The 25,608-nt window shown below is 42.8% G+C and overlaps 2 protein-coding genes across 6 annotated transcripts in view; both read right to left on the bottom strand.

Annotated features, from left to right (window-relative positions):
- ankrd44 (ankyrin repeat domain 44) overlaps positions 1-756 on the bottom strand; it is a 51,000-nt gene extending 50,244 nt beyond the window's left edge. Inside the window, exon 1 of the mRNA XM_047370465.1 lies at positions 169-756. Within this exon, the coding sequence (XP_047226421.1) occupies positions 169-195 (27 nt within the window). The 5' untranslated portion in view covers positions 196-756. The remainder of the gene's footprint in view (positions 1-168) is intronic.
- Positions 757-7,860: 7,104 nt separating this feature from the next.
- Positions 7,861-23,411, bottom strand: sf3b1 (splicing factor 3b, subunit 1). Of its 5 annotated transcripts, XM_047370435.1 has the most exons (24): positions 23,288-23,411; positions 20,117-20,292; positions 19,840-19,941; positions 19,623-19,737; positions 17,532-17,611; positions 16,573-16,758; positions 16,024-16,486; positions 15,793-15,914; positions 15,513-15,710; positions 15,300-15,401; positions 14,655-14,834; positions 14,486-14,572; positions 13,777-14,047; positions 11,933-12,078; positions 11,583-11,729; positions 11,172-11,297; positions 10,722-10,943; positions 10,433-10,615; positions 10,239-10,350; positions 9,968-10,088; positions 9,751-9,882; positions 9,383-9,655; positions 8,530-8,746; positions 7,861-8,394 (listed from the first exon to the last, which is right to left on the bottom strand). In XM_047370435.1, exons 1-24 carry the CDS (start codon positions 23,313-23,315, stop codon positions 8,236-8,238), a joined length of 3,948 nt encoding a protein of 1,315 aa, XP_047226391.1. In that variant the 5' UTR covers positions 23,316-23,411; the 3' UTR covers positions 7,861-8,235. The 5 variants fall into 5 exon arrangements, 4 of the variants coding, with proteins under 4 accessions (XP_047226391.1, XP_047226392.1, XP_047226394.1 ...); XM_047370436.1 differs by lacking the exons at positions 19,623-19,737; positions 19,840-19,941; positions 20,117-20,292; positions 23,288-23,411 and adding an exon at positions 17,945-18,393; XR_007038988.1 differs by lacking the exons at positions 7,861-8,394; positions 8,530-8,746; positions 9,383-9,655; ... (13 more) ...; positions 15,793-15,914; positions 16,024-16,486 and adding an exon at positions 17,945-17,999 and having other exon boundaries at positions 16,618-16,758.
- Positions 23,412-25,608: the final 2,197 nt, after the last annotated feature.

Here is a 25,608-nt window from a genome sequence, read left to right as displayed (position 1 = left end):
GTGAATCCGTGATTTTCGGGAGAAGTGGTTTATCTGTTGTAGTAAATGGTCTAAAGATTGGTGATAAAAAGACAAGTTGATATATAAATCATATTTTAACCAGACAGAGCATCAGTGATGCAGAGCTGCGGGGCTGACGCTAAGCTAACAGCGGCTAGCGGGTCCTACCTGGTCGGCCAGTTTGAGAACAGCCATCTCTGGGTCAGCTCCGTCTGCGCATCCACTCGCCCCCAAAACGCAGCACCATGCAAGGTGCGATGCTGCGCCTCGTTCCGCCGCTACTTCCTCGAAGCTTCCTGTGGGACTACAGGCGACTGAAAGACGAACTTTTACCCCGTAATTCTCTAACGGGAACGCAGACGGGCGACTGTGGTGAAGATGAAGGCCGGTAGGAGCTCCACGGCCATCAGCCCCGCTCCGCTGAGGCTATCCGCGGCAAGGCTTCTCAGCCGAGGCAGACGCGCGGGGTCGCTGAGAGGCAGGGAAACAGGAAAAGCTCGACCCTTTGGTGTAAACAATCCACATTTATGGTTGCTTCTATTACTTCTGGTGCACAGAAGTCCCAGGCTTGGAGCTTAACTGCACCCTCAAAAGCCTTCCTCCTCCCCGGTCTGCAGAACCAGAAAGCTCCCGGAGAGGAAGCTAGGCTGTAGTCAGCTGAACGAGATCACACAGGAAGTCCCTGCTTCTCTCCTGCTTTCAGATGCAAGAGTGGAGGCGAAGCTTGCCAGGCATCACCAGAGCTGCAGCACCTTCTCGTTGGCGCCATCCAACGGCCACACGTCTGCAACACCCAGCAATAACAGTCCAATAGAAAAATGAAGTTTTATGTTTCCTTCATTAAACATTAGGGCAGACATCTTAGGTCTACAGCCAGGTCATTTATAAACCTCTATGTTAACAGCTGTGTTTCAAGGGTCCAACTCCTAATGTACCACCAAAGTCCTGAACTACAGGGGTCTTCAAAAAAAACAAAGGCAACCACAAAAAGAAACAAATAAGACTCATCAAAATAAACAATATCCTTAATTTAATACTTCAGGGGACAACACTTTGATTTTTATCAATATTCTACATACAAACTCAAATGACCACCATCTACGTTCAGGAGGGATGCGTCATCATGTTTGCAGCACAGCAGCAGCATCGCCATAACTTTTAGTAATGGTCTTCTCATAGTTCTCTGTTTGTAATTATGCATTCCAAAGGTTATGAAGGAAGGAAGCAGATGGAGGAATTTACTGTTCAGACTCTGGAGCAGTAAAGCATAAGAACTACACAGTATAATGTGGTGTCACATTTCTTTTACAGATGTCAGTAAAGGAACATTTTATTTCTTTTTAAAATATCCTACTTCTGCTGCCAAAACACAACAGAGATCATCTGTGAAAGCAGGGTTCCTGGAGTGTTTGGCAGCAGGATGTTAGGAATGGATCCTTTGGTCCTGTGGATTGTAAGGTGGGGCATCTCTAACAGATACCATCTGATCGATGTCTGCCATGTTTTTCTTTCTCCTGGTTTTGGAGCTTGTAGGTGTTTTGCTGTGGGGAGTGCTGTAAGGGCTGTGGGAGGTATGTCACAACCTTTAAGGAAAGAGGCGTGCATCATTACCACGTGGTTCCCAGGACAGAGATTTTTCCCATAAAAAAAGCCATACAAACAAGATAAGCAACATTCCTCATTTCATCTGCATTTTAAAAGGTTGCAGGTTCTAATTCAACAAAATCTTCCCAAACTGTTAAGGCAAGCTTATTTGTATAGAATATTTCAGCAACAAGACCATTAAAAATGCTTTACATGATGAAAAAAAGGACATTGCAGTGACATGATGAAGAAAAGTAAACAAAAGTTGGACTAAAGACTAAAATGAAGGATGTTTCAGTTAGTTTAAATAGAACATTCTAAGGCAACTCTTAACAAATGGGGTTTTAACCTTGGTTTAAAAGAACTCGGGAATTCAGCATTTTTACAGTTTTCTGGAAGTGTGTTCCAGAGTAGTGGAGCATAAGAACGAAATGCTGCTTCTCCATGTTTGGTTCTGATTCTGGAGATGCAGAATAGACTTGAACCAGAAGACCTGAGTGGTTTGGAAGGTTGATAGAGCAACAGCAAAATTTTAGTGTATTTTGGTGTTAAGCCATTCAGTGATTTATATAATTTATAAATTATATACATTTATGAAACTCTGAAGTATTTTAAAGTCTATTCTTTGAGATACAGGGAGCCAGTGGAAGGACTTTAGAACTGGGGTGATGTGCTCTACTCTCTTAGTTCCTTATGTGCCTCTGGGGGTTCAGGTCTGAGTCCATCACTACACCCAGATTTTGGACCTGATCTGAGGTTTCTAGCTATAGTAACTGAAGCGGTGTGCTGACTCTTGATCGCTCCCCCTTTGGTCCAAAAATAATTATTTCAGTTTTGCTTTAATTTAACAGAAGAAAATGATGGCACATCCACACATTAATTTGTTCTATGCATCTGCCCAACGCTTGAGTAAGTTCATAGTCAACTGGTGACATTGTAATGTACAGCTGTGTACTATCTGTGTAGTTATGGTAACTTATCTTGGTTGTTATAATCTGAGCTAGGAGGAGCATGTATATATTGAATAGGAGTGCTCTGATGTAAAGATTCTTATTCACACATAAAAGTCCCTGTCCTTCAAGTTAGACTCAAACCAGTCATGTGCTGTACCAGAAGGACCGACCCAGTATCCCAGTCGCTCTAGTGATATACTGTGATCAACAGTGTCAAATGCTGCACTGAGGTCCAATAATACCAGCACCACGGTTCTTCCACAGCCTGGATTTATGCAAAAGTCATTGGACACCTTGACAAGGACATTCTCGGTGTTGTGGTGAGCACAGAAACCTGACTGGAAGACGTCAAGGCAGCTGGTCATTGACAAGAAAGTACAGTGCCTTGCGAAAGTATTCGGCCTCCTTGAACTGGTCAACCTCTTGCCACATTTCAGGCTTCGAACATAAAGATATTAAATTAAAATTTTTTTGAAGAATCAACAACAAGTGGGACACAATCGTGAAGTGGAATGAAATTTATTGGATGCGTCAAACTTTATTAACAAATAAAAAACTGAAAAGTGGGGCGTGTAATATTATTCGTCCCCTTTTCTTTCAGTGCAGCAAACTCACTCCAGAAGTTCAGTGAGGATCTCTGAATGATCCAATGTTGTCCCAAATGACTGATGATGATAAATAGAATCCACCTGTGTGTAATCAAGTCTCCGTATAAATGCACCTGCTCTGTGATAGTCTCAGGGTTCTGTTCAAAGCGCAGAGAGCATCATGAAGACCAAGGAACACATCAGGCAGGTCCAAGATACTGTTGTGGAGAAGTTTAAAGCCGGATTTGGATCCAAAAAGATTTCCCAAGCTTTAAACATCCCAAGGAGCACTGTGCAAGCAATCATATTGAAATGGAAGGAGTATCAGACCACTGCAAATCTACCAAGACCCGGCCGTTCCTCTAAACTTTCATCTCGAACAAGGAGAAGACTGATCAGAGATGCAGCCAAGAGGTCCATGATCACTCTGGATGAACTGCAGAGATCTACAGCTGAGGTGGGAGAGTCTGTCCATAGGACAACAATCAGTCGTACACTGCACAAATCTGGCCTTTATGGAAGAGTGGCAAGAAGAAAGCCATTTCTCAAAGATATCCATGAAAAGTCTTGTTTAAAGTTTGCCACAAGCCACCTGGGAGACACACCAAACATGTGGAAGAAGGTGCTCTGGTCAGATGAAACCAAAATCAAACTGTTTGGCCACAATGCAAAATGATATGTTTGGTGTAAAAGCAACACAGCTCATTACCCTGAACACACCATCCCCACTGTCAAACATGGTGGTGGCAGCATCATGGTTTGGGCCTGCTTTTCATCAGGAGAGACAGGGAAGATGGTCAAAATTGATGGGAAGATGGATGGGGCCAAATACAGGACCATTCTGGAAGAAAACCTGTTGGAGTCTGCAAGAGACCTGAGACTGGGACAGAGATTTATCTTCCAACAAGACAATGATCCAAAACATGAAGCCAAATCTATAATGGAATGGTTCACAAATAAACGTATCCAGGTGTTGGAATGGCCAAGTCAAAGTCCAGCCCTGAATCCAATCAAGAATCTGTGGAAAGAGCTGAAGACTGCTGTTCACGAACGCTCTCCATCCAACCTCACTGAGCTCCAGCTGTTTTGCAAGGAAGAATGGGCCAGAATTTCAGTCTCTTGATGTGAAAACTGATAGAGTCATACCCCAAGAGACTTGCACCTGTAATTGAAGCAAAGGGTGGAGCTACAAAGTATTAATGCAAGGAGGCCGAATAATATTGTACGCCCCACTTTTCAGTTTTTTATTTGTTAAACAAGTTTGACACATCCAATAAATTTCATTCCACTTCACGATTGTGTCCCATTTGTTGTTAATTCTTCACAAAAAAATTAGAATTTTATATTTTTATGTTTGAAGCCTGAAATGTGGCAAGAGGTTGACCAGTTCAAGGGGGCCGAGTACTTTCGCAAGGCACTGTATTTAACTGTTGAAACAGCTTTTTCAATAACCTGAATGATAAATGGGAGATTTGAGATCAGCCTGGCATTAGCAACTTGGCCAGATTATTATTTTTTAACAATGGCTTTATAATTACTGTTTTTAGGCCTGGGAGGAAAACACCTGGCCATTGGCACGAGTTTATTATTTGAATCTAACCTAGGAAGAGCTTAGTTGATGTATAATTTTTTTTTATGTATTTGTAGTTGATTTGGTATAATTGTGTCATTTTGTCAACATTTGTTTTGGTTGGACGCAGCATTGATGCTGGACTTGATAGCGATATACAGACTACTATTCTAAGCTTCTGAATTTTCCCAGTAAAGAAGTTAGCAAATTCATTACAGGCATTGTTAGAGAGGAGTTCAGATGCTACACAACCAGCGGGGTTTGTTCACCTGTCAATCGTAGAAAACAAGACACGAGCATTATTAATGTTGTTGATGATTAAGTTATTTATTGAGTTACAAAAGTTGTTTAATTGAAAATCAGAGAAGTTGGGAGTGGATTTTTCTCTGGATGTATTGAACATATCCAATAAAACATTACCTATTATGAATTGGGGGTCTTGACTGCAGTAATGTCTGTAGTGGTGAAGACAATTTTGTTCTAATGCAAATTGAACTCCACCAGGAAAGGTCCTCGTCCCTGATCTCATCTGTGGTGCTCCTGGACAGGAACTTAGGACGTAGCTCTGGGAAAGAAGATTTTGAAAACCTAGGTTTTTATCGCTGCTTTTTGCTGATGATGTGGTTCTGTTGGCAACTTCAAGCCATGCCGTGATCACCATGTAAAGCGGTCGGGATGAGACTCCAGGTCTAGGTCTATGGTTTGTTACCAGAAAAGGGTAGCTCGATCCTTTCAGGTCAGGGTCATCAAGTGGAGGATCTTGGTGTCTTGTTCACAAGAGATGGTTGAATGAACTGGGAGACAGAGACAGATTGGGCCCATGTCTGAAGAAAGAACAGAGTCAAAAAGCCAAGTTTTCATTTCAGTGGTCTGTTTTGACCCTTCACTCATTGTCCAGAAATTACCTAAGCAAGTGACTGGTATGAACTTTTTCTGTAGGGCACCCACACTCAGCCATAGAAATGAGATGAGGAGATTCATCATCATGGGGGGAGCTCAAAGTAGAGCTACTGCTCCTCTACATGGTAAAGGAGTCAACTGAAGTTGTTCAAAAAATCTGATCAGGATGCCTCCTGGGCACCTTCCTTTGGAGGAATTCAGGGCACATCCCATTGGGAGCAGGCCAAACCACAATGGAGGGACTATATTTGCCTGTTGGCCTGGGAACGCCTTGGGATTCCCCATAATGAGCTAGAGTCTTGCTAGAGAAAGGGATGTCCAAGTTTCCCTTCTGGACCAGCATAAAATGATGGATAGATATATTGAGCATAGGGCAACTCTGCGGTCCCCTTCCCCCTCCTGTGTACCACTGGTGTTTCCCTTTTCCATCCTTTACAAGAAAGACAAATCGGGCTTGGAAATGCCTCTGGGTTCACTAAGTCTGTTTAAAAATATATTTCAGAAGCAGGAAGAAAATGTATTTCTTGGTGTAAAAACATTTACATCGTGTTATACATTTTTGTTTAAATATGAGTAATTATGATAATACTGCGGTAATTTTACCCAAGGTTATAATACTGTGAGAATCTCATACTGGTGCATTCCTAGACCAGGGTCATTTCTCACCTGTGAATACTAACCTTTCTACATCTGGTATGCAGAGCATCTAACACCAGTACTCATCTTAAAGGTAAAAATCCATTTAGACTTTCAATTCAATTCAAAAATACTTCATTAATACCAAAGGGAAATTAAATATTGTGGCAGCTCATGTTATGCAGGTTTCTTCAAAGAGCCGTTGTAGATGCTGATGGCTGTGGGCAGGAAGGATCTCCTGTAGCGCTCCGTCTTACAGCAGATCTGAAGAAGCCTCTGACTGAAGACTCTGTTGTTGTAGGACAGTCTGATGAAGAGGATGCTCAGGGTTCTCCATAATGTTCTTCATTTTATGAAGAATCCATCTTTCCACAATGATCTCCGGAGGTTCCAGAGGAGTCCCCAGAACAGAGCCAGCCTTCTTTATCAGCTTGTTGAGCTTTTTTAAGTCCCTGGTTCTGATGCTGCTTCCCCAGCAGATGATGGTAGAAGAGATCACACTCTCCACAACAGACTTATAGAAGATATGCAGCATCTTGCTGCAAACACCAAAGGACCTAAGCTTCCTCAAGAAGTACAGTCTGCTCTGTCCCTTCTTGTAGATGGCTTCACAGTTGCATCTCCACTCTAGTCTGTTGTCCAGGTGAACACCGAGGTATTTATACTCCTCCACCACCTCCACTTCTTCTCCCATGATGGAAACAGTGTCTGACCTATTCCCGTTTCTCTTAAAATCTACAACAATTTCCTTTGTTTTATTCGCGTTCGAGATGAGATGATTATTTCCACACCATGCCACAAAGCGGTCCACCAGCTCCCTGTACATCACTGATCCATCCCACGACTGCAGAATCATCTGAGTCAGGTGTTGAAGCAGGTGTATGATGGCATCTTCAACTCCATAGTGATAAGCACACCGAATGGGGTCCTGATAGTTTATTGTTTGCTTACTCAGGTGGGCCAACAGGAGTCTCTCTAGGACCTTCATGATGTGAGATGTCAGGGCAACAGGTCTATAGTCATTGAAGACTGATGGGTGAGTTTTCTTTGGTACCGGAACAAGACAGGAGGTCTTCCACAACACCGGAACCTTCTTCTGGGCCAGGCTAAGGTTGAAGAGGTGCTGCAGAATCCCACAGAGCTGCTCTGCACAGGCCTTCAGGACTCTAGGGCTGACATGATCTGGACCTACAGCCTGACTTTTTTCTTCTTGCCACTTTGTGCCTTTGTCCCTGGCTGTTGTACATTTGTTTTATCTAATATTCAAAACCAAAATTGATGCAAATCTTAAAAATACTTTGCAACAAACTCCAAACAGTTTGAACAACACAAACGGATCAGAGGAAAACATATGGCCTCAGTTTAGCCGTCCGCAAGAAAATCTGGGTCAGTCTGTGGGGCAGAAGCGAGCGAACCGAGTGGAAGGGGAGGTGAGTCACAGCTAATGCATGTGTGCAGGTTTCCATTGCTTATTGCACTTTATTACACATGAATGTATTCCCCAGTTCAATAAAGAGGGTGAAGATACATGACATTCTGCCAAGGCTGGATTCTCCTGGAAATTGATACACATAAATCCCCTGAATGCACATAAATGGGTAAAGAAAAGAAAAAGACCAAAGAAACAGGATTTTGTACACAAACCTTTTATTTGGTTAAATAAAGCCTTGATCTAAGAACAGAGGAGGTGCGAAAAATGAAGCAGGTCTGGGCAGTACAGAGATTTATCATAACCAATTCAAAGAGACAAAATCATCCAGATATTTAAAATGTGCTGATGACAGCTCTGCGTTCCTAGACAATCTTCTGGCCTCAACTGTTTCTTACAAGGAAACACAAGGTAAAAGTAAAAAATACATACAGACTCTACAAGGTTCCTTTTTTTACGTTCTGATTTTTCACGCTAATAGAAGAAACTGAACGTAAGCAACACCAAGCCACTAAGTAAAAACGGACCTGCAGGCAATGATATGGAGAGCATCAGGATGGGGACAAGAATCAGTATTTACAAAACATATTCGAGCTCATAGCGGACGTAGACGTTTTTCTCATCGTTGTAGACCTGTGGGTAATGAGCAATAAGGGCGTCTTGGGAGCCAATATAGATGGAGTTGTAAATCTTCCAGTAGACATCCCTCACCTTGCGCGCCGGGTGGAACAGACCCTGCAGAGACAAACAGGTTTATAATAGTTCAACAAAACAGATGTGTGCACTGCTTTGTGTCAAATCCACCTCTCTAGTCATACAATACTAGCATTAGGTTTACTCAGGAACTCTTCTCCTAATCCAGGTTCCTACCTGTAAGCAGTACTGCAGCATGCGGCAGGGCCCAAGGGCCACTCTCAGCCCCTCCAGGGCGCCCATGACAGCCTGGATAACATGGGGAGACGTCTCAAAAACGTTGGGCCACACATAGTTTAATAAATGGTTAAGTGAATCCTCGCAGCCAAAACCATAGACACCCAGAGACATGTGCTGGACTACTGCACTGGCAGTCTGTCTGTGGACCAGGTCCCTGCAGGATGAGAGAGAAAAACAAGTTCAGTACCAGATCCAAAGAATGGATTTAAACCTTTTGGGAGTCTGTACAAGTTCCTCCATACACCGCTCTAAGGTACATTTTACTTTTCTACCATGTCTCTTGAATGCTGTCATCAGAAATGCTGAATCAGTGAATGAAAATCAAATGTTCCATTTCTTATACATCTTGTTTCTCATGCTGCCTATACATGGTTCCCTGGCAGGATCCCAGATTACTCAAGATCTCAGTCCTTTTGTAGCCCATTAAAAATAGGTTTACTATGAATATATGGCATATATTTCTAAAGTGGTCTGATGGACAAATTGAGCTGATAAGACAACTTGAGGAGAATGGAACAAGGAATATATTCAGGAAATACAATATTTTTTACTTGCTCATTTTACCTTTTCTAACTTATCTAAGCCTGGGGAGAAATCTTATTCTGTACTTTTCCATACACTCTGCTTATAGCTGTAATACCTTCTTTAAAACTAAATTCAGGTCTATTAAAATCCAATCAGTAATCAGTTCCAACTAACAAGGTAGCTGATTTAGACATGCCAGCAAATTCTTGGATATCTTTCAAACTGAGGCACATCCAGCTTTTTGCATTTTAACAAACCCTCTCACCTGTCCATCAGTGCATCCTCCAGCAGAGGTGTGACAGCATAGATGTAGTCTTTTCCCATTTCTCCAATGTACTCGAACAGAAAGGAGAGCGACTTTAGGACACCATTCTGTACATTAAGCTCGGGCACTCTGTATTCGTTCATGAGTGCCGGCAGCACTGTAAAAGGTGAACAGGTCTCAGCCACGATGGCAATGGCCACGGTCGTACAAACTCGGTTCTGACGCTCCTGGACCTTCAGGTTGTTCAGCAGAGTGGCCAACACATCATGAGGCCTGTGAGGAGACAGGGAGACGAACACAGGTGAGACACAGAGTACAGATGATCACAGGTTAACATACAAAACTGAAACGCTGCAGGTGGCACTCACCCGATGGCTTTGGCAATATAACCAAAAGTGTTGACAGTAGCTCTGCGGATGGCCTTTTTGTGAGCTTTGAGGAGCTCCAGCAATTCAAAACAAATCCTCATCCACTCTCTGGCCGACACATACTCAGCTCCCCTACACAAAAACAAAACAAGTTAGACTGAGATCTACCGTGACACCAGCTAACAGCAATAATAGAAAAACGTCAGACACCACTGACCTATCAGCAATCCTGCCCACCAGGTCGATGCAGTTCTCCTGAACCTTCTCGTGTCTGTTCTTCAAGATGGGTGTCAAGCGGGGAAGCAGGTCTTTGATAGGTGGAGTCATCTTGTGCATACCTGCGAGAGCACCAATTGAGGTTTTTTTCATATATAAAACGTACAAAAAAACAAGCCGGCTAACAAAAAAAAAACAAAAACAAAAAAAAAACGTAGCGTCAGCAGGGTTTTTACTAACGCGTTCTGTGATACGACAGTTCATCAACATACCTATAACATTAACAATGGCCTTCAGCGCCCCCAGGATGCTGCCCAGCACCTCAGGGTACTCCTCTCCCAGGTACTCGTAAAGTACCACACCCAAGTGGCCCATCAGCTTCTCCTGTAGCAACAAAGGGCAGAGAGCATCAGTGTGAGCATTCAGTCAGACTGAGAGGGTTTAATGCAGTCTTTGCAGAGCTTACCTCCTGACAGGTTTTCATCACCACTGCTGTACGAGAGATGAGATCTGCTGCCTGCTGACGGACTTTGGCCGACTTGTTGTTGAGACGCCACAGTACCGTACCGCAGATCTGAGGCAGGTACGGTTTCACACGCTTCCCTAGTGCGTTCACAACCGTTCCGAAACCATTCAACATTACAGAATCCTGCACACAGACCAAAAAAATAAATAAAAAAATCAGGACAAAATTCAATTAAAATCCAGCAAAGACTTTTAAAAATGACGTGGTCCATACCAGACCTCTTTCTCACCTCAGTAGTCTGCTCCTGAAAGGCGTACAGAATACCATCGATCAGCTGCTCCTCCAGCTTGTGATCAATGTCAGCAGCTCCCAGGTTCCCCATGATCTTCTCAATGGTCTCCATCACCATCTTTCTGTATTGCTCTGCCTCATCTTTCAAGTCATCAACAATGCGGGAAATAATCTCTGCTGCTCCCACTTTGTTAGCAAGTTCAACAGTGGTGTCCACCAACTAAAACAAAGTGGGAAGAAACTTTAAGTTTGTGTGCTAACAATTTTGAAAGGAATGATGTCTAGGCTAGCGTAGCTCCCTGTGTGTATCATGTGACTTCCTCTGTGTCCAGACAGCTTACTTGGTGGGGCTGCACAGAGAGCAGCACACACACCAGCAGGCATATTTATTTTAAAAGGGGAAAAAAAGGATTGGTTTTCTAGTTTCAGCTCTGTGCTGCTCACTGACCTGTCTGTAGTTGCGTCTGTCCAGCGCCATCCTGTGCTGCCAGAAGTGCTTGAAGAAGGGAGGCAGGATCTCAGTTTTGATGTAGTTTGCTTCCACACCATCGGTGCCACAACACTGCTTCACCACCTAGGAGACGGAACATCAGGACAATTAAATGTGTTGTAGGATTTCCATGCCGAGTTTAAGCATGTTTGGTGGCCTGACATCTGCAGTCAGGTCAGCTGGAGGCTGTAACCAACGGGTGCAGGCTGAGAACAGAAAGAACAGCTGATCTTTCTGACGATTCTCTTGCTGGTGTTTATCTAGCGGACTACTAGCCCTGCCGCAGCCATGTGACGGCTGAACAGGCGAGAATGAGCCGCCAAAAGCTTACAGCAGTAAAAAAGGGGTTACCCTCTAATTGCAGCTTACCTTAAGTACAATCTTTTTCATCTCCTCGTCGGGGGACTGGAACTCTCTGATGAGGATCAACATCACTTCTCTGGTGTAGTAGTTTGCGTATTCGGCGTCCATCAGGGGGATTAGATAACCAATAGCTTTGAGAAAGGCAGCCAGACCCTGGTGACATCAAGAGAGATTATGAGTTCAAACCTCCTAATAGATTTTTACTAAAAGATCTCAACATGTGTTGTTGTCTGCTGCTTCCAGCTGAGTATTAATGGTGAGCTACTTAAAGGAGACAGCTTAGCGAAGAACTTTTCACACTTCAGAAACATGCAGCCTCAGGGCTGGGTGCTGATCTTGCAAATGAAACTACTCACCTTTCCTCTGTGCTGCCTGATGCCCTTCCACAGTGGCTTCAGCACCGAGTCAAAGGACTCGATACCGTAGGGTGTAGCAGCTTCAGCCAGGGCAGCTATAGCCAGGGCACTAATGGTCCTCACCTTCTGCTGTTCATCCACCAGACCTGCATCATCACAAAGGTAACGTTCAGGGTTTTAATGGATGTCACACAATTAGGTGTAGGGTCACAAACTTTACATGACAAATAACAGAATTCATAGGATTCAACCTGGATTTTAAATATAAATGGTTGACCCTTAGTAATGATTTGAAATGCAGTTGGGGAAAATATACTTTAGTATAATCTTGACTCAAACAATCAGGCTTCTCGCAAGTAGACTTAAGTAAATCTAAATGAAAATCTTATAGTGCCACATTTGACTTAACGTTTGGAGTAATTTTACTCAAAATTCATGTTTTTATTCAGTAATAGAATTTAGAAAACTAAAACTTGATAGAGCTTTATTTATAATTAAATGTGTTGAAATGTAAAGTTTATTATTGATATTAGTTTGCATGGTTGTCTGCCCATGACAAAACTAAATAGAGATTTATGTGTGGATCTGATGGTTTGTTTAAATTAACTTCATTTAATTAAATACTTCTAATTCCAGTAGGTTTCCACAGAAAGCTTCAGAAATGATTCCAGACCCTTACTGGAAAACTTCCTCCTCTTCACATGCCTGAGTAGTTGCCAAATCTTGAGGTGGTTTAATTCAAATTCGGTTCAATTCAAAACAAATTCAAAAATACTTTATTAATCCCAAAGAATAGTTTATTGTTGTTGTAGCTCATATTATGAAGGTTTCTTCAAAAAGAGCCGTTGTAGATGCTGATGGCTGTGAGCAGGAAGGATCTCCTGTAGGTCCGTCTTACAGCAGATCTGAAGAAGCCTCTGACTGAAGACACTCTGTTGTTGTAGGACAGTCTGATGAAGAGGATGCTCAGGGTTCTCCATAATGTTCTTCATTTTATGAAGAATCCTTCTTTCCACAATGATCTCCAGAGGTTCCAGAGGAGTCCCCAGAACAGAACCAGCCTTCTTTATCAGCTTGTTGAGCTTTTTTAAGTCCCTCACTTGAAAATATAGTCTGCCCTGTCCCTTTTTGTACATAAGTATTTATACCAAGGTATTTATACTTCTTCTCCCATGATGGAAATAGTTTTTGACTTATTCCTGTTTCTCTTAAAATCTACAATCATCTCCTTTGTTTCAGTCACGTTCAAAATGAGATGATTGTTTCCACACCATGGCACAAAGTGGTCCACCACCTTCCTGTACTCAGCTTCTTGTTCATCTCTGATCCACCCCACGACTGCAGAATCATCCGAGTATTTCTGCAGATGACAAGAGTCTGTCTTGTACTGTAAGTCTGAGGTGTACAGAGTGAAAAGGAATGGTGAGAGTACAGTGCCCTGTGGTGTTCCTGTGCTGCTGACTACCTGGTTAGACTCACAACCCTTCAGTCTCACAAACTGTGGTCTGTTTGTCAGGTAGTCTTTGATCCAGGAAACTTTTAACATTTAAAAACTATAGCGAGGAGTAAAAAAATAACAAGTTTGGTGAATAATCTACGACCATGTTAATATTCTGAGAGCATTTTCTGGGCTACAGCAAATAATGTCAACTTCAGGAATTAGATCAAACCACCTGAAATAAAAAGAAGCTTAAATGACTGATTTTCTTGTTGACCCCTTTCTGAACTGATATTTACAACTTCTTTATATTTCAGGCAAAATCAAAGCAGGTTGTTCATAGCCGTCTCAACTGCCAGTTAAAGAACATTTCCAAGCTAAACTTGGAGAACAGTATCTAACTGACCGTGTTCAATAATCTCCACCAAGCTGCGCAGGTGAGGCAGGATGGCGCAGCCCATGAGGATGGCGATCTGCTGGACGATCTTGATGCCGGTGTGCCGGGCCTGCCACGACTTCTTGCTTTTACACACAGCTTTGAGGAAGGGAAGGAGGGAGGGAATGCCTAGAGCAGAGGCCACCACAGCGAAGGCTCGAGCTGTTGTGTTTCTGACGTACTCATCCATGTTGTCAATGTCAGGTCGCATTGTAGAGATCATCGTGGCCAACCCGGCAGCCTGAGACACATCATAACATGGAAAGGTTGAGTTTGACAAAATCATTTTACAAATATTCATATGTTTTGGCTTAAATCCAACTAAATGGAGTCACTGATAAGGTTACAAATCATGAATACAAAGCTGTTCATGAAGTTACTGGACAAGAGAATTAGCCTTCTTCTCTTCATCCAATATTTCAATCAAAAATAAAATAAAAGACATGTCAGAAAAAAACTGTAATAAGCAAAAACAAAACAAGACGTGTCCAAGATTTGTGACCAAGGGGTGCAGGTTGAGAACAGACAGGTTGTAAACATCAGGTCTGTGAGCTCTCGTGTTGGTATCAATCTGGCGAACAACTAGCCCTGTTCTGACCACAGACTGGTCCAACAGGCGAGAATGGTTCGCCTCAGGTTATCTCATTAAATTGACACAAAAATAGCTGTTTAACAATACCTTTGCCAAGTTAGAGATGATTTCTCTGCCTTCAACTCTGGCGTAATAGTCCTCATCAATCAGCAGCGGCTCAATCACCACCAGGATCTGGACACAAAGAGGAAAGGTTTGAGAAGTGATGTCTGCAAAGGGAATCCACCAAAGCAAGCATGCACCCTGCTGAACCCACCTTGTGTACGTATGGCCGGACCAGGTCGTCCAGTTTGTACAGGATGCGGTCGATGACTTTGACCAGGAGATGGCGCTCTTGGTCTTCCAGGGTGGGGGACATGAGCAGAGGCAGAATCTGGTTGAACAGCGGACCCGCTCCAAATTCTCGAGCTTTGTCAGTTATCTGGCGCAGAGCAGCCTGACAGAGAGAGAATACTGGTCAGCACCTACAAAGCTTCAAACCCAATTATTAAAGAGCCGCCACACACAAACCAGAGCTGGGATGTTTTATACTTCAGAGTATGTGCTCACAAAGCATTTCAGTCATATCACTGGCAACAAAAATGAAGTGGCCAGGCAGAATACTTCCATGTTGAAAAGTGACATTCTGAGAGATTAATCTTGAGGAAAGACAGATTTCTTTGCAAATACAAGCCTCAATGGTTTCTGTGCATTGCTCCCAGTGGAGTACAACGGTCTACACCGACCTCCACGGACAACAGCAGCTCCTCAGAGAGGAGGTTCTGTAGCAAGCAAATATTCACACTGTAGCCACATACAGGCTCAGTGCTGGGGTGTTGATCTTGCAGCAGGAACAGTTTAAGTCTGTCCACAGAACCAGACAGAGGAAGCTTAAAGAGAGTAAAACCAAAAACAAACTGACCTTCCTCATGGGTGGTGTTCCATTTTTAATCTTCAGCAACAGTTTCATAATCTTCCTTTCCTTCTGTTCCTCTGGACTCAGAGTTGATTCATCCACCTCAACCTAAAATAAACAGGTATATAAACAGTTAATAATGCATGTGTTGGTTCTAAGGCTTCTTGTCTACAGTATTAATGATAAATTATTAAAATGGAATAAAGCATTGCTGCTCACCAGCAGTTTGTCAAAGTACTGAATGTCGTCAGGTTTGAGGAAGGGGAGGTTTCCTGAGGGCTGATCATTCATCTGTTTGGTGGTCCGGTCCTCTGCCTGCATGTGGAAACCTGTCATCCCTCCGATAGGTGTGGGTGTGGCTGACAGTTTACGGGCTGGAGTACGGATTGGGACGTACCCTGCTGGAGGAGGCAAAACCTGCAGGTATAAAAGAGACACTAAGTTCTGGAACACTTTCTTGATAGTTGTTGTTGGACATGTCAACATTTAAAAAGCTGACCTTGTAGCCTTCAGGGAACATAGCGTCAAGCTCGTCATCTGTGAGAGGCCGGTTCCTCTCATCAATCTCCCTCTCCCATCTCCATGCCTGGAGCTGCTCCGGGGTCATGCTCATCAGGTGACCTGGGGAAAAAAACCAAGTTAAATTCACCAAGGGGGGCAACAGCAGCAGAAATGGTAGGGTCTGTGTCGTCATGATACAGTGGGCAAAGTAAAAGACAAGGGTGTTCACCAGGTGTAGGTGTGGCCATGTTCATGGCTGGTGTTCCTAATGGAGTTTTTCCAGGGGTCAGCAATGGTGTGGAGGATCCCATTTGGCTGGCGGGTGTTTCATCCCACCGAGACTTCCTCTTACTGGCTCCTGGGGTTGGAGTCTCACCCACAGACTCCTCTCCTCTGTCTGTACGTGGAGTCTCAGCCCAGCCGCTCCCATGTCCTGGAGTTTCCCTGTCTGTCTTTGGGGTTTCGTCCCAGCGGTTCTTGCGGACACTTCCCGTGGCACCGCCGTGACCAGGCGTGGCATGGCCGGGTGTGTCCCTGCCAGGGGTGGCAGCACCAGCCGGGGTGTGGCTGGGAGTAGGGTCCCACATACGAGTGCTTGGGGTGGCCCCTGGGGTCTCGCTGCCTTTAGGACGACCAGGAGTTTCATCCCAGCGGCTGTTAGAAGGTGTGTGTCCAGGAGTGTGTCCTGGGGTCTTAAATAATCAGAGGGACAATCTACGGGTTGAGAACAGCCGTTTTTCAGTTGTGGAACAAAATCAACAGGCTGAATCTGACTCACCTCAGCAGCAGAATCTGCTTGGTCCCAGCTGGACAGTTTTTTGGGTGTGGCGTTGGATGGAGTTTGGTCAGCTGTCTGGTCCCAGCGGCGCTTACGTTTCGCAGCGGCTTGGGAGGCAGCAGACCCATTGACAGCTTTCAGATCCCCTGATTTGGCCTTCTCTGCCAGCTGCAGACGAATCTCCCTCTACAGGCACAACAGAAAAACTACGGTGACCTCATAACAAAGACCGAACTTAAATAAAGGGCCAATAAATAATTTTGAGTGACTTCACATTTGGTTCTGGGCAACACACAAAACAAAAAAAACCAAACAACCCAGGTTAAATTGTCAGCTTCTACATATCCCCGCTAGCTGGATGGATGTGGTCTGGTTAACTAGTCAGCAGCATATCAAATTACTAGATCAGACTAGCAGCATATATTAATGTTAAATAGCTTAGAGAATCCTTTCTGTGTGTATGTTGGTGCTGTGGACCATAAACATAAGTAGTTCAATGAGTTAATGTGCTTGATTGACTGCGCACATTGTGAGCAATGCACTGCTGCCCCTTTATTATGCAGCATTTGCCCTTTTTGTAATAAATCAGATTTGGAAAATGATAAAAATCTAATCCCATACTTTTCAAGACAGACTGACAGATGTAATAGCCTGGTCATTTAAGAGCAGTAGAACATCTGGGTGCACCACACTGGGAAAGCTGGCTACACCAGTACACAACTTAGTCTGGAGCTCTAAAAAAAAAAACAATGTTGAGATGGTGGGATGGGACGGACATGTAGGTGGAAAACGTAAGGAAAGCTTAAGTTACATTTTCTACACATTCCCTATGTTCACTGTGTGGAAAGTCACAGTTCAAGGTGCAACTGCCCTTGAAGGATGAATATCTACCAAGCACATCAGAGTAAGACCATTAGCTCATGTTTAAGTTGGAAAGAAAAGATTGTATTAAATCTCACCTCCTCTTTGGACAGGTTCTGTTCCATCATCACGTCCACATACGACCTGACCTGCAGCTTAGGGTCCGGTGTTTTGCCCCCTGCGCGAAAGAGCACCAACAGAACAAAGAAGACTTATCAGGATACTGAAAGATAAGCTATCACAAACAGCAAGTACAAACACAGCCAGCTAACCCTGTCTCTTTACCAACAGATTTACGTATGTTCCTGCTCTGTTTAACAGCTGCTTAACAAAAAACGTCTACTGAATTGCATTCTAATTTACAGGGTTTTCTTACACTGAGTCATAGCATTGTAAAGAAAAACAAACAGGTACATGAAAATCTGAGGTTGTGATGATTTCTTTAAGTGGATATAGAAGTATAGCCATCACTGATGCAGGGCTCCTGGGCTGTGCTCCTCAGAATACGTACACTTTCAGTGCCAAGGGTCCTTCTGCAGTCAGACTTCAACCGGCAGAAAAGAAGCCTAGAAAATTTCTCTTTACCATTAGTAACACTTTGGAAAAGGGTTTGAAGTCACACACAACAGTATACCACCTGTGTTGCAATGATTTATGGCATTCAAAGAACAATGCATCTTCTTGGGGCATACCCACCAAACTACAAATAGATGATTCTGACACTGTCGTCCACATTGTCATTACTTATTATAAAAAGAAACTAAGTCAAAAATTTCAGGCTAAGTTTGTCACAGTACAATAAATCTATAGGAAAATAATCAAAACATACGACTACAGAGAAATATGTGGAATGTAGTAGCCACACTGATTTCTGACAGCACAGCTGATAACTCTTTCACTTATTTAGACCATGACTTCCTGGTATGGCCATAGGTTCAGATAGGAAGCCAAAGTTTTAAACACCAGAACTTTTTATTCCCACTACTGGATTTATGAAAGGCCAAATAACGGAGGAGCTCAGGGGTTGAGGTTTGAAGTAGCTGCGCTGCATCTCATTTCCCCTCACAGCCTCCCATACAAGCGGCCAGTGGACCCTGACCAAACTGACAAGTGAACTGTCTTCCCCATAACCTACACAGGATGAGTTGCTGCACCCTTTACAGAGTGCAGTACAGGACTGGCAAAGCAGTACTGCTGTAGGAGAGAAATTAAGGACAGTTAGTATGGGCCTGTGGTATTTTGGCACACAACTTTTCTTGGCAACATATTTCTATTTTACAGGGAGAGAGCTGTAAAATAAAAATATATTTACACAACAACTTTATACAAAGAGCTCTCTCTACATGCAGGCTTCAGAGAAACTAAAACCAAGCCCGAAACATTCAGGTTATTTAAGCTCTTCTCAAAACTAAACTTAGCTTCCTAGAAGCTGGAAATAAAGATGCTAAAATGGCCCAAGATTTCAATCTATTTAATACTAAGAAGCCAGTTGATGCAGTTAAGTTGGCACAATACTCTTAAATTAGAGGAAAAATAATGAATTTAAACATTTTTAGCTTTTGTGGGGCCTTAGACACAAAAACAAATGCAATAAATTGGGAGTGTTATTTGCCTTTACATTGGCAGCACAATTCTGATACTTTGTCTTCCCTCATCTGACTGCCTTGGGATCTACATGACTGTGCCCAGTATGGAAAAGCACAGTGCATCGGCAGGTCAGTTCCATGTCTTCACATGCTCTGTATGCCATTGTGGGATTGTTAACCCTTCGACACTCACACATATCCCATCTGCGACCCATGTTTGTTAGGCAAGGCCTAACCACCTCTCCCCCTCAACACATGGTTTGTTCACCCTATCATGTTTGAGGCACAAATCAGAACAAAGAGCTTTTTATTTGTAAAGTCAGAATACCAACTCTCTCCCCAACCAAATAGTGAGCCCATAGTTATTCTTGGTGTAAAATCAGAAAATGATCAAATGTTGTTTGATCACAAAGGATTGACCACAGGGAAGGCACAGAGTCTGGGAAGCAAGCTAGTGCAATGTGGTCGAAGGGTTGAACAGTTGAACCTAAGCTATCGATGTTAATGAAGAGGGGAAATCACAAATGTGAGCAGTTGGGGGGGGGAGAGAATAAAAACACGGGGAGTGTTGATGTGATGGAAATAAAAACGACAAAAACCTACCGTCAGCAAAAGGGTCAAGACGCTCAGGCGAGATGATCATCTGTCTGCGACGGGCTTTGTATTCGTCCTCCCGATCTGCGATCTTCTGCGGACGATGTTCTGCAAATGGGTCGTACTGCGACATACAAAGAGGGGAAAACGTACTGTTTTTTCCCTGCTCAAACACTTTTTCTGGGAAAAATAAAAAGTCACCCATGTGACATCAATGTGGACATACCGGCTCATCTGACTGAGGGATGGAATTGAGTATTGCGACTGGTGCGTGGTAGCCAGGTTTCTTCTGTCCCAATAAGCTTGTAGACGTATCGTCTTCATCATCCTGGGGAGGAAAACAGAAGCAGGAGTCTAGTCAAATCTCACCAAATTGGCAAGATTCTCCCAGCTCGCATACAGAACACATATGTGGGGAGCAGTCAAGCTCCAAAAGCCAAGAATGATGCGGCAAGAAACTCCAATTACCGACCAACAGAATAATAAAAAAATAAAAGACTTACATCCTCTTGTTCATTGGCTGCAATTGAAGTTACATATCCATCAAAACGGCTGTCACTGCCTCCATAGATCTCCTGATCATAAAAGCCAGTGGAGACCAGGCCCACTCCCTGCTCACCATTCTCCTCCTGCAGGGTGGCCTTCATCCCCTGGATCTCCAGGATCTGGGCCTCGATATCTAATTAGAAGAAAAAAAAAAGACAGTTTGTCCATGTGTTGATCCATCCAAAGCTCAAAGCACTGACAATTGTCATGGAAAATATAGCAACAAAAGAGGACAGTCTTTTCTAAATATTCTACACATCACTTCCTGGTTAAAGACAGCTGGGATAATTGTGTTGGTGTGGGCAAAATCCAAGCCAGGAACCCCTGGGTGTCCTGGCAGTTCTAAAGGATAATACATTTATATACACCACCAACCCACAAATCTTTTGCTGACCAGGTAAAGTATTTCAACAGTACACCTTGTTGGCAGCAGTCCTTTCAACCAGTTGAACAGCAACTATCAATAGTAAGAGCTGTTTTACGAAGGTAGCGACTTTGCCTCCAATTTCTACAGATTTCAGACATTTCCAGACTCGTTGAGGCCTCTGCTGCAGCTTCCAAGAGTTAAACAATTTAGTTAACGGACAACTTGGTGCAAGACACCACAGTACACAATCAGGGGTCAGCCAGAGTCTGCTGTGATCAGCCAGGGCTGAGAAGAGAGCTACATGCCAAAAAATATGCTAATCATTTTACATATTCACAAACAAAATCAATGTGTGTTTTGTCAAAGTACCATGCAGAAAATTTTTAAGATTCTGGTATGTTATTAGTTCTTGGTTTATTATTTGCATAGGTTGCAAAGTGTCAGACAAATAAATTAAAGGGGACATATAATGCAAAATCCACTTTTTTTAGACTTTAAATACATGTTGTTGTGTACTTGGAGTCTGTAGAAGTGCAGAAAAGTTGAATTTTGTCTCTCCAGGTGTTGCAGAGATATCTTTATATTCTGTTTAGGTCGTTTTTTAAAGTCCGTTCAGTTTTCTTCCTCTATTACGTTTTTCCTATTGTTGTGTCACAGTATTTGCTGTTTATCAGCTAAATAAGGTCACGAACGTCTGGCCGATCATTTTCACGTAATCGCCATCTTTATTTCTCATAGCAATTTTGTAGTCCAAGCTCAAGGATAAGTTCGGTTAGGTTGTTGGGTGTATTAACCCACACAATTCAGTACACCGCCCCCCAGCATCTGAACCTCTTTTATTTTTCATGAAAATGTTCCCACATCAGTGGGGAAATTCATCTTCGTCTGCATGAAGCACTTTAAGGACGAGTGCCTCAAGCAACCTCCGGCAGTATCAAGAAGGATTTGCTGAAAGACTTCAATGTGATTAAGGGGTCAGTTCCTTCTGGCCAAAGAAACAACAGACACAGGAAAGCAGTAAGCTGAAAATAACAGTAAAATGACAACAAACTGTTTTAGACATGAGTTTAGTGTGTTGATATGACATCCTGGCCATCGTGCCTTCTACTTATGTTAGTGCTGTGTGCTGCTTTTAGCTCGAGGACAGAGCCGTACTGTGTGTGAATATGATTATTACATAAACAGTTTGATTTTTTTTTGTCTTATTTCTGCACCACTAGATAATTGCTATTAAACTACAAAAATGGCCAAACAGGTTAAAGTGGAGTGCAGCTTGACCTGTAGGGGAGTAGGGTGTAAAGTGCCTCAACAGCATTTAAAGAGATCGCACCAAAACAGTTGCTCTCAAATACACCTCAGAACAGGGATAAAAGAGGAGCCTGTGGAGCTACAATAACAAGGAGTTCAGACCCCAGCAGTGCAGTTCCAATTTACATAGACCACAACTGAAAGATTTAAGGGTGAAAAGGAAGGATTTAAAAGCATGATATGACCCCTTTAAGAATTTTCATAACCGACAGTGTGCAACAAGTCAATTAAGGGGACTTTCAGAACTGAAATGAGGTAAAATTCTTCTTTCCAGGAGCCATTTTTAGAGTTTTATCACTGTGGAGCTCAGTGGGACCTAATCCCGAGCATCTTCCCCATTCACAACAACCCTCAGCACAGTAACATGTACGACCTTCAACTTTTCTCTATCCCTAGTAGTGTCATATTTAATATCCAATATATTCACTATCCCTCATCTGTACATGTTTAATCTAGCCTTACTGTTTAATCGCGTCTCCAAACTTCTGAACCTGCTCTGTAAAACTAATTTCTCACTCTGTCCACTTTCTATAAAATTCTCATCTTTTATGTTAATTATTGAAGCCATTGTTTTTTAAAAGCAGAAACCAAAAACAAAGTTAATTCAACCCTTTTCATTAGCTTTCATAAAATTCCGACCACTTCCCTCAGGAACCACAAATAACATTTTTAAAACAGGTTTAATCAAAACATATTGGTGTAAGCAAAACGAAAGACACATTTGTCTTTTTGTATTGCATGTTAGTTATGCTTTAGGATAAAGAAAAAAACGTGCTTTGTAACAGATGAAAAGAAACAACCGAAACGTGCGACTTTTAAATTGAACTACAAGTGTTGATCAGATCCAAGTTAAAGCGAGTAACCCGGTTGGGTTCTGAATAGTCGGGCTCAAGAAAGGAAACATTAGTTCAATAGATTATTTAAACCACGATAATATTACGCATCTGGCATTCAGTGGTTAAATATTATTACATTTTTCTTCATTTAAACTAAAAAGTTGCAGGCAAGTTCCCCACACCGTATGTCCGTGTAAATAACCGTGTTTGGATGGTGTTAGTTGTATGGGGGCCATGCTAAATGCTTTAGCCTCACCAGACGACGGCTAGAAATTGTGAAACTGCAAAATAAACCACAACAGCATGTAAGACAGCACTACTGCATACCATTAAAGTTAGCATTTAAATCAGCATAAAGACGTTTTCTTTCGCAAGAAAAAAAGCGCCAGGAGATTTGCCAGTTTAAGCTAACTAGTTAGCATTAGCCACCAGCGCCATTATATAAAACCGTCCGCGTTGCGTCGTAACAGGCCTGCAGCTTATCCTTTAAGCGCCGAACTACGAACTAATTATGCGAACTGCTACCGGAAACGCTGCTGTTATAGCATTCCTTTACACAACTATGTGAATAAAACCGCGAAGATACAGAAACAAGTAACATTTCAATAGAAATTTACCTTCGTGTGTTTTGGCGATCTTCGCCATTTTGGTGGTGGTGGCTCGAGACTGAGACCGGAAATGCGTTTTTCTTAGTTCCGTCTCTTCTCTGGGGGTCTTCTTCTTCTTAAAGTATTACGGCGGCTGGCGACCAACTTAATGGGGCATTACCGCCACCTACTGCTCCAGAGTGTTATGGATGTATGAGTCTATGGCCTTTTCAAATCATCTCTTTAAATCAGAATCAGAAAATCTTTATTGCCAAGTACGTTTTTGGACATACAAGGATTTTTTCTGGCGTAGTCGCTGCAATACAGTACTCAAATTAAACAGTATAAATATAGCTACAATATAAATATAAATATATGTGCACAGTTTTAAGTGAGTGAGAGTAAATGTAGAGCAGTATGCAGAGCAGAATAAGATGCGAGAGAGGTACAACAGTGCAGGTGATCAGTGTGCAAATATGGCAGTGCAGCCCTAATTAAATATATCTGCCCTTGTTGCTTATCTGCCGCACCGCTCACTGCTACAGCTTACACACCATAACTTTTGATTTCATATAAGACGCAACACATAGTCAAGGATAAACTGATAGAAGAGGATGACACCCTTTAGGAGAGTTAAGGGCAGGCATGGATAAAATCAGGACTCACGCTCCATTCTTTGCTCCTCTCGGTTCATCCCTAAAATGGGCTGAGGGGGTGCCAGTACAACAGTGGGGGCTCGTCCGGCTGTCCAGGGTCCAAACGAGACAAACCCTGCTAGGAAGATCCCAGACAGCGGCAGGGGGGACCGAGCCTTCAGTACAGACCGCGGTCATCTCAGGTAGGAAGAAATACCTGGTAGACAGACGCTTTTACTGCAAGGCTGAGCTCTCACGTCTCTTTTTCTGGACTTCCACGGATCCAAATTTAAGTACGGAGTGACATTCACCTAGTTTATATAGCTGTGGAAAATGGTGAAAAAGATGAAGAGCTAAAAAGACGTCAGAAATAGAGAACTCATGCATGAGATAGAAAAACGAATCAGTGATTTGATGAAGAAAGGTTTGAATAAGATAGCGGATTCGGCCCGAGGAGCGGAGATTGGTTAACCTCAGGGTGATTGATTGGTTGAATTAATTGGTGAAATGATCTATATGGATTTGATCTGTGGATTGATTGGTTGATTAATTGATTGATGACTTAATGATCTTGACACTCCGGGAAACTTGCTTACGAAGTTATACAAAATAGGTCTCCACCTGTTTTTACAGGCTCGCCTCACGTAAACAGTAGTATTGATGTTGATTGAGAGTAATCAGGAAATTTCTCACAGTGGTTGAATAAGATAGAGAATTGGCTTTGGAGGATCGGAGAGCGGCTGAAACTCCGGCGTAGCAAAAGATAGTCTCCACCTGTTTTTACAGGCTCGCCTTGGTAAACAGTAGTATTGTGAATGATGATTAATGTTTTTACATAACTTGTTGTACTGTGTGAAAGAGATCGGTGGACTGAGGAAGTGTGTAGACTGGAAACCTAGCGGTGATAACAAGGACTGCACGCTGAATCCATCCTCCGGTGGAGTGAATGTGTTCTGGTGTCTTGGAAGCCGATTAGAGCTCTTTCAATTGGACCGGGAGCTCGGAACATAGCGTGTCATACGTCCCGGTTGGCCAGAACTGAGTGTTGTGAATTAAAAGCAAGTCATGGGGGCGGCCCCATGAGAAACTGAGTGAGTATGAATGAGAGTAATAGTCCTTATCCACCAGCGTCCTTCTGGGCACTGCTGGAAAACAGCAAACAGCGAATCATAAATCCAGGTGAAACCACAAAACAACAATTGGACTCTTAACAGCTGGTGCAAATACATGCAGGTTGTGGGAATGTTTCGGAAATTCATGGAGATTTTATAGGGAAATCATTTTCTCCCACTCCATCATACAGCAGCTATGGGACTGCAATTCATAAACAACAGGCAAAGAAAATAGTTTTATAACTCAGTGTGCGCCTCCCCCACTTTCTGTTAAAAACTCACAAAACAAACCTAGTCTACTCAAGCATGGTGTCAGACTAGATTGAAAATTAAAAAACAGAAAGAACAGCAATGTCAGCCCTTAACTAACATAGCCATAATGCTGAGGCCAGTTGAAAAGCACATGCAGAAGATTCATTTTACAGGGAAATAATTCCATATTTGACCCACATTGTGTGCATTTTTGATTTTTCCTCTTTTGAGAGAAGTTAAATTCTCTCCTTAGCTTGGTGAAATGACTGCAGCATTAAACTTGACACAGACATGCAGCTGCCTGAAAACAAAGATAAAACTTCTGCAAACAGCAGAAGCCTGTCTCCGCTGA

The sequence above is a fragment of the Girardinichthys multiradiatus genome, chromosome 7 (assembly GCF_021462225.1).
Source record: "Girardinichthys multiradiatus isolate DD_20200921_A chromosome 7, DD_fGirMul_XY1, whole genome shotgun sequence".
Classification (NCBI taxonomy): domain Eukaryota; kingdom Metazoa; phylum Chordata; class Actinopteri; order Cyprinodontiformes; family Goodeidae; genus Girardinichthys; species Girardinichthys multiradiatus.
The sequence above is the reverse complement of the archived record's forward strand: the minus strand, read 5'-3'. Positions and strand labels throughout refer to the sequence as shown.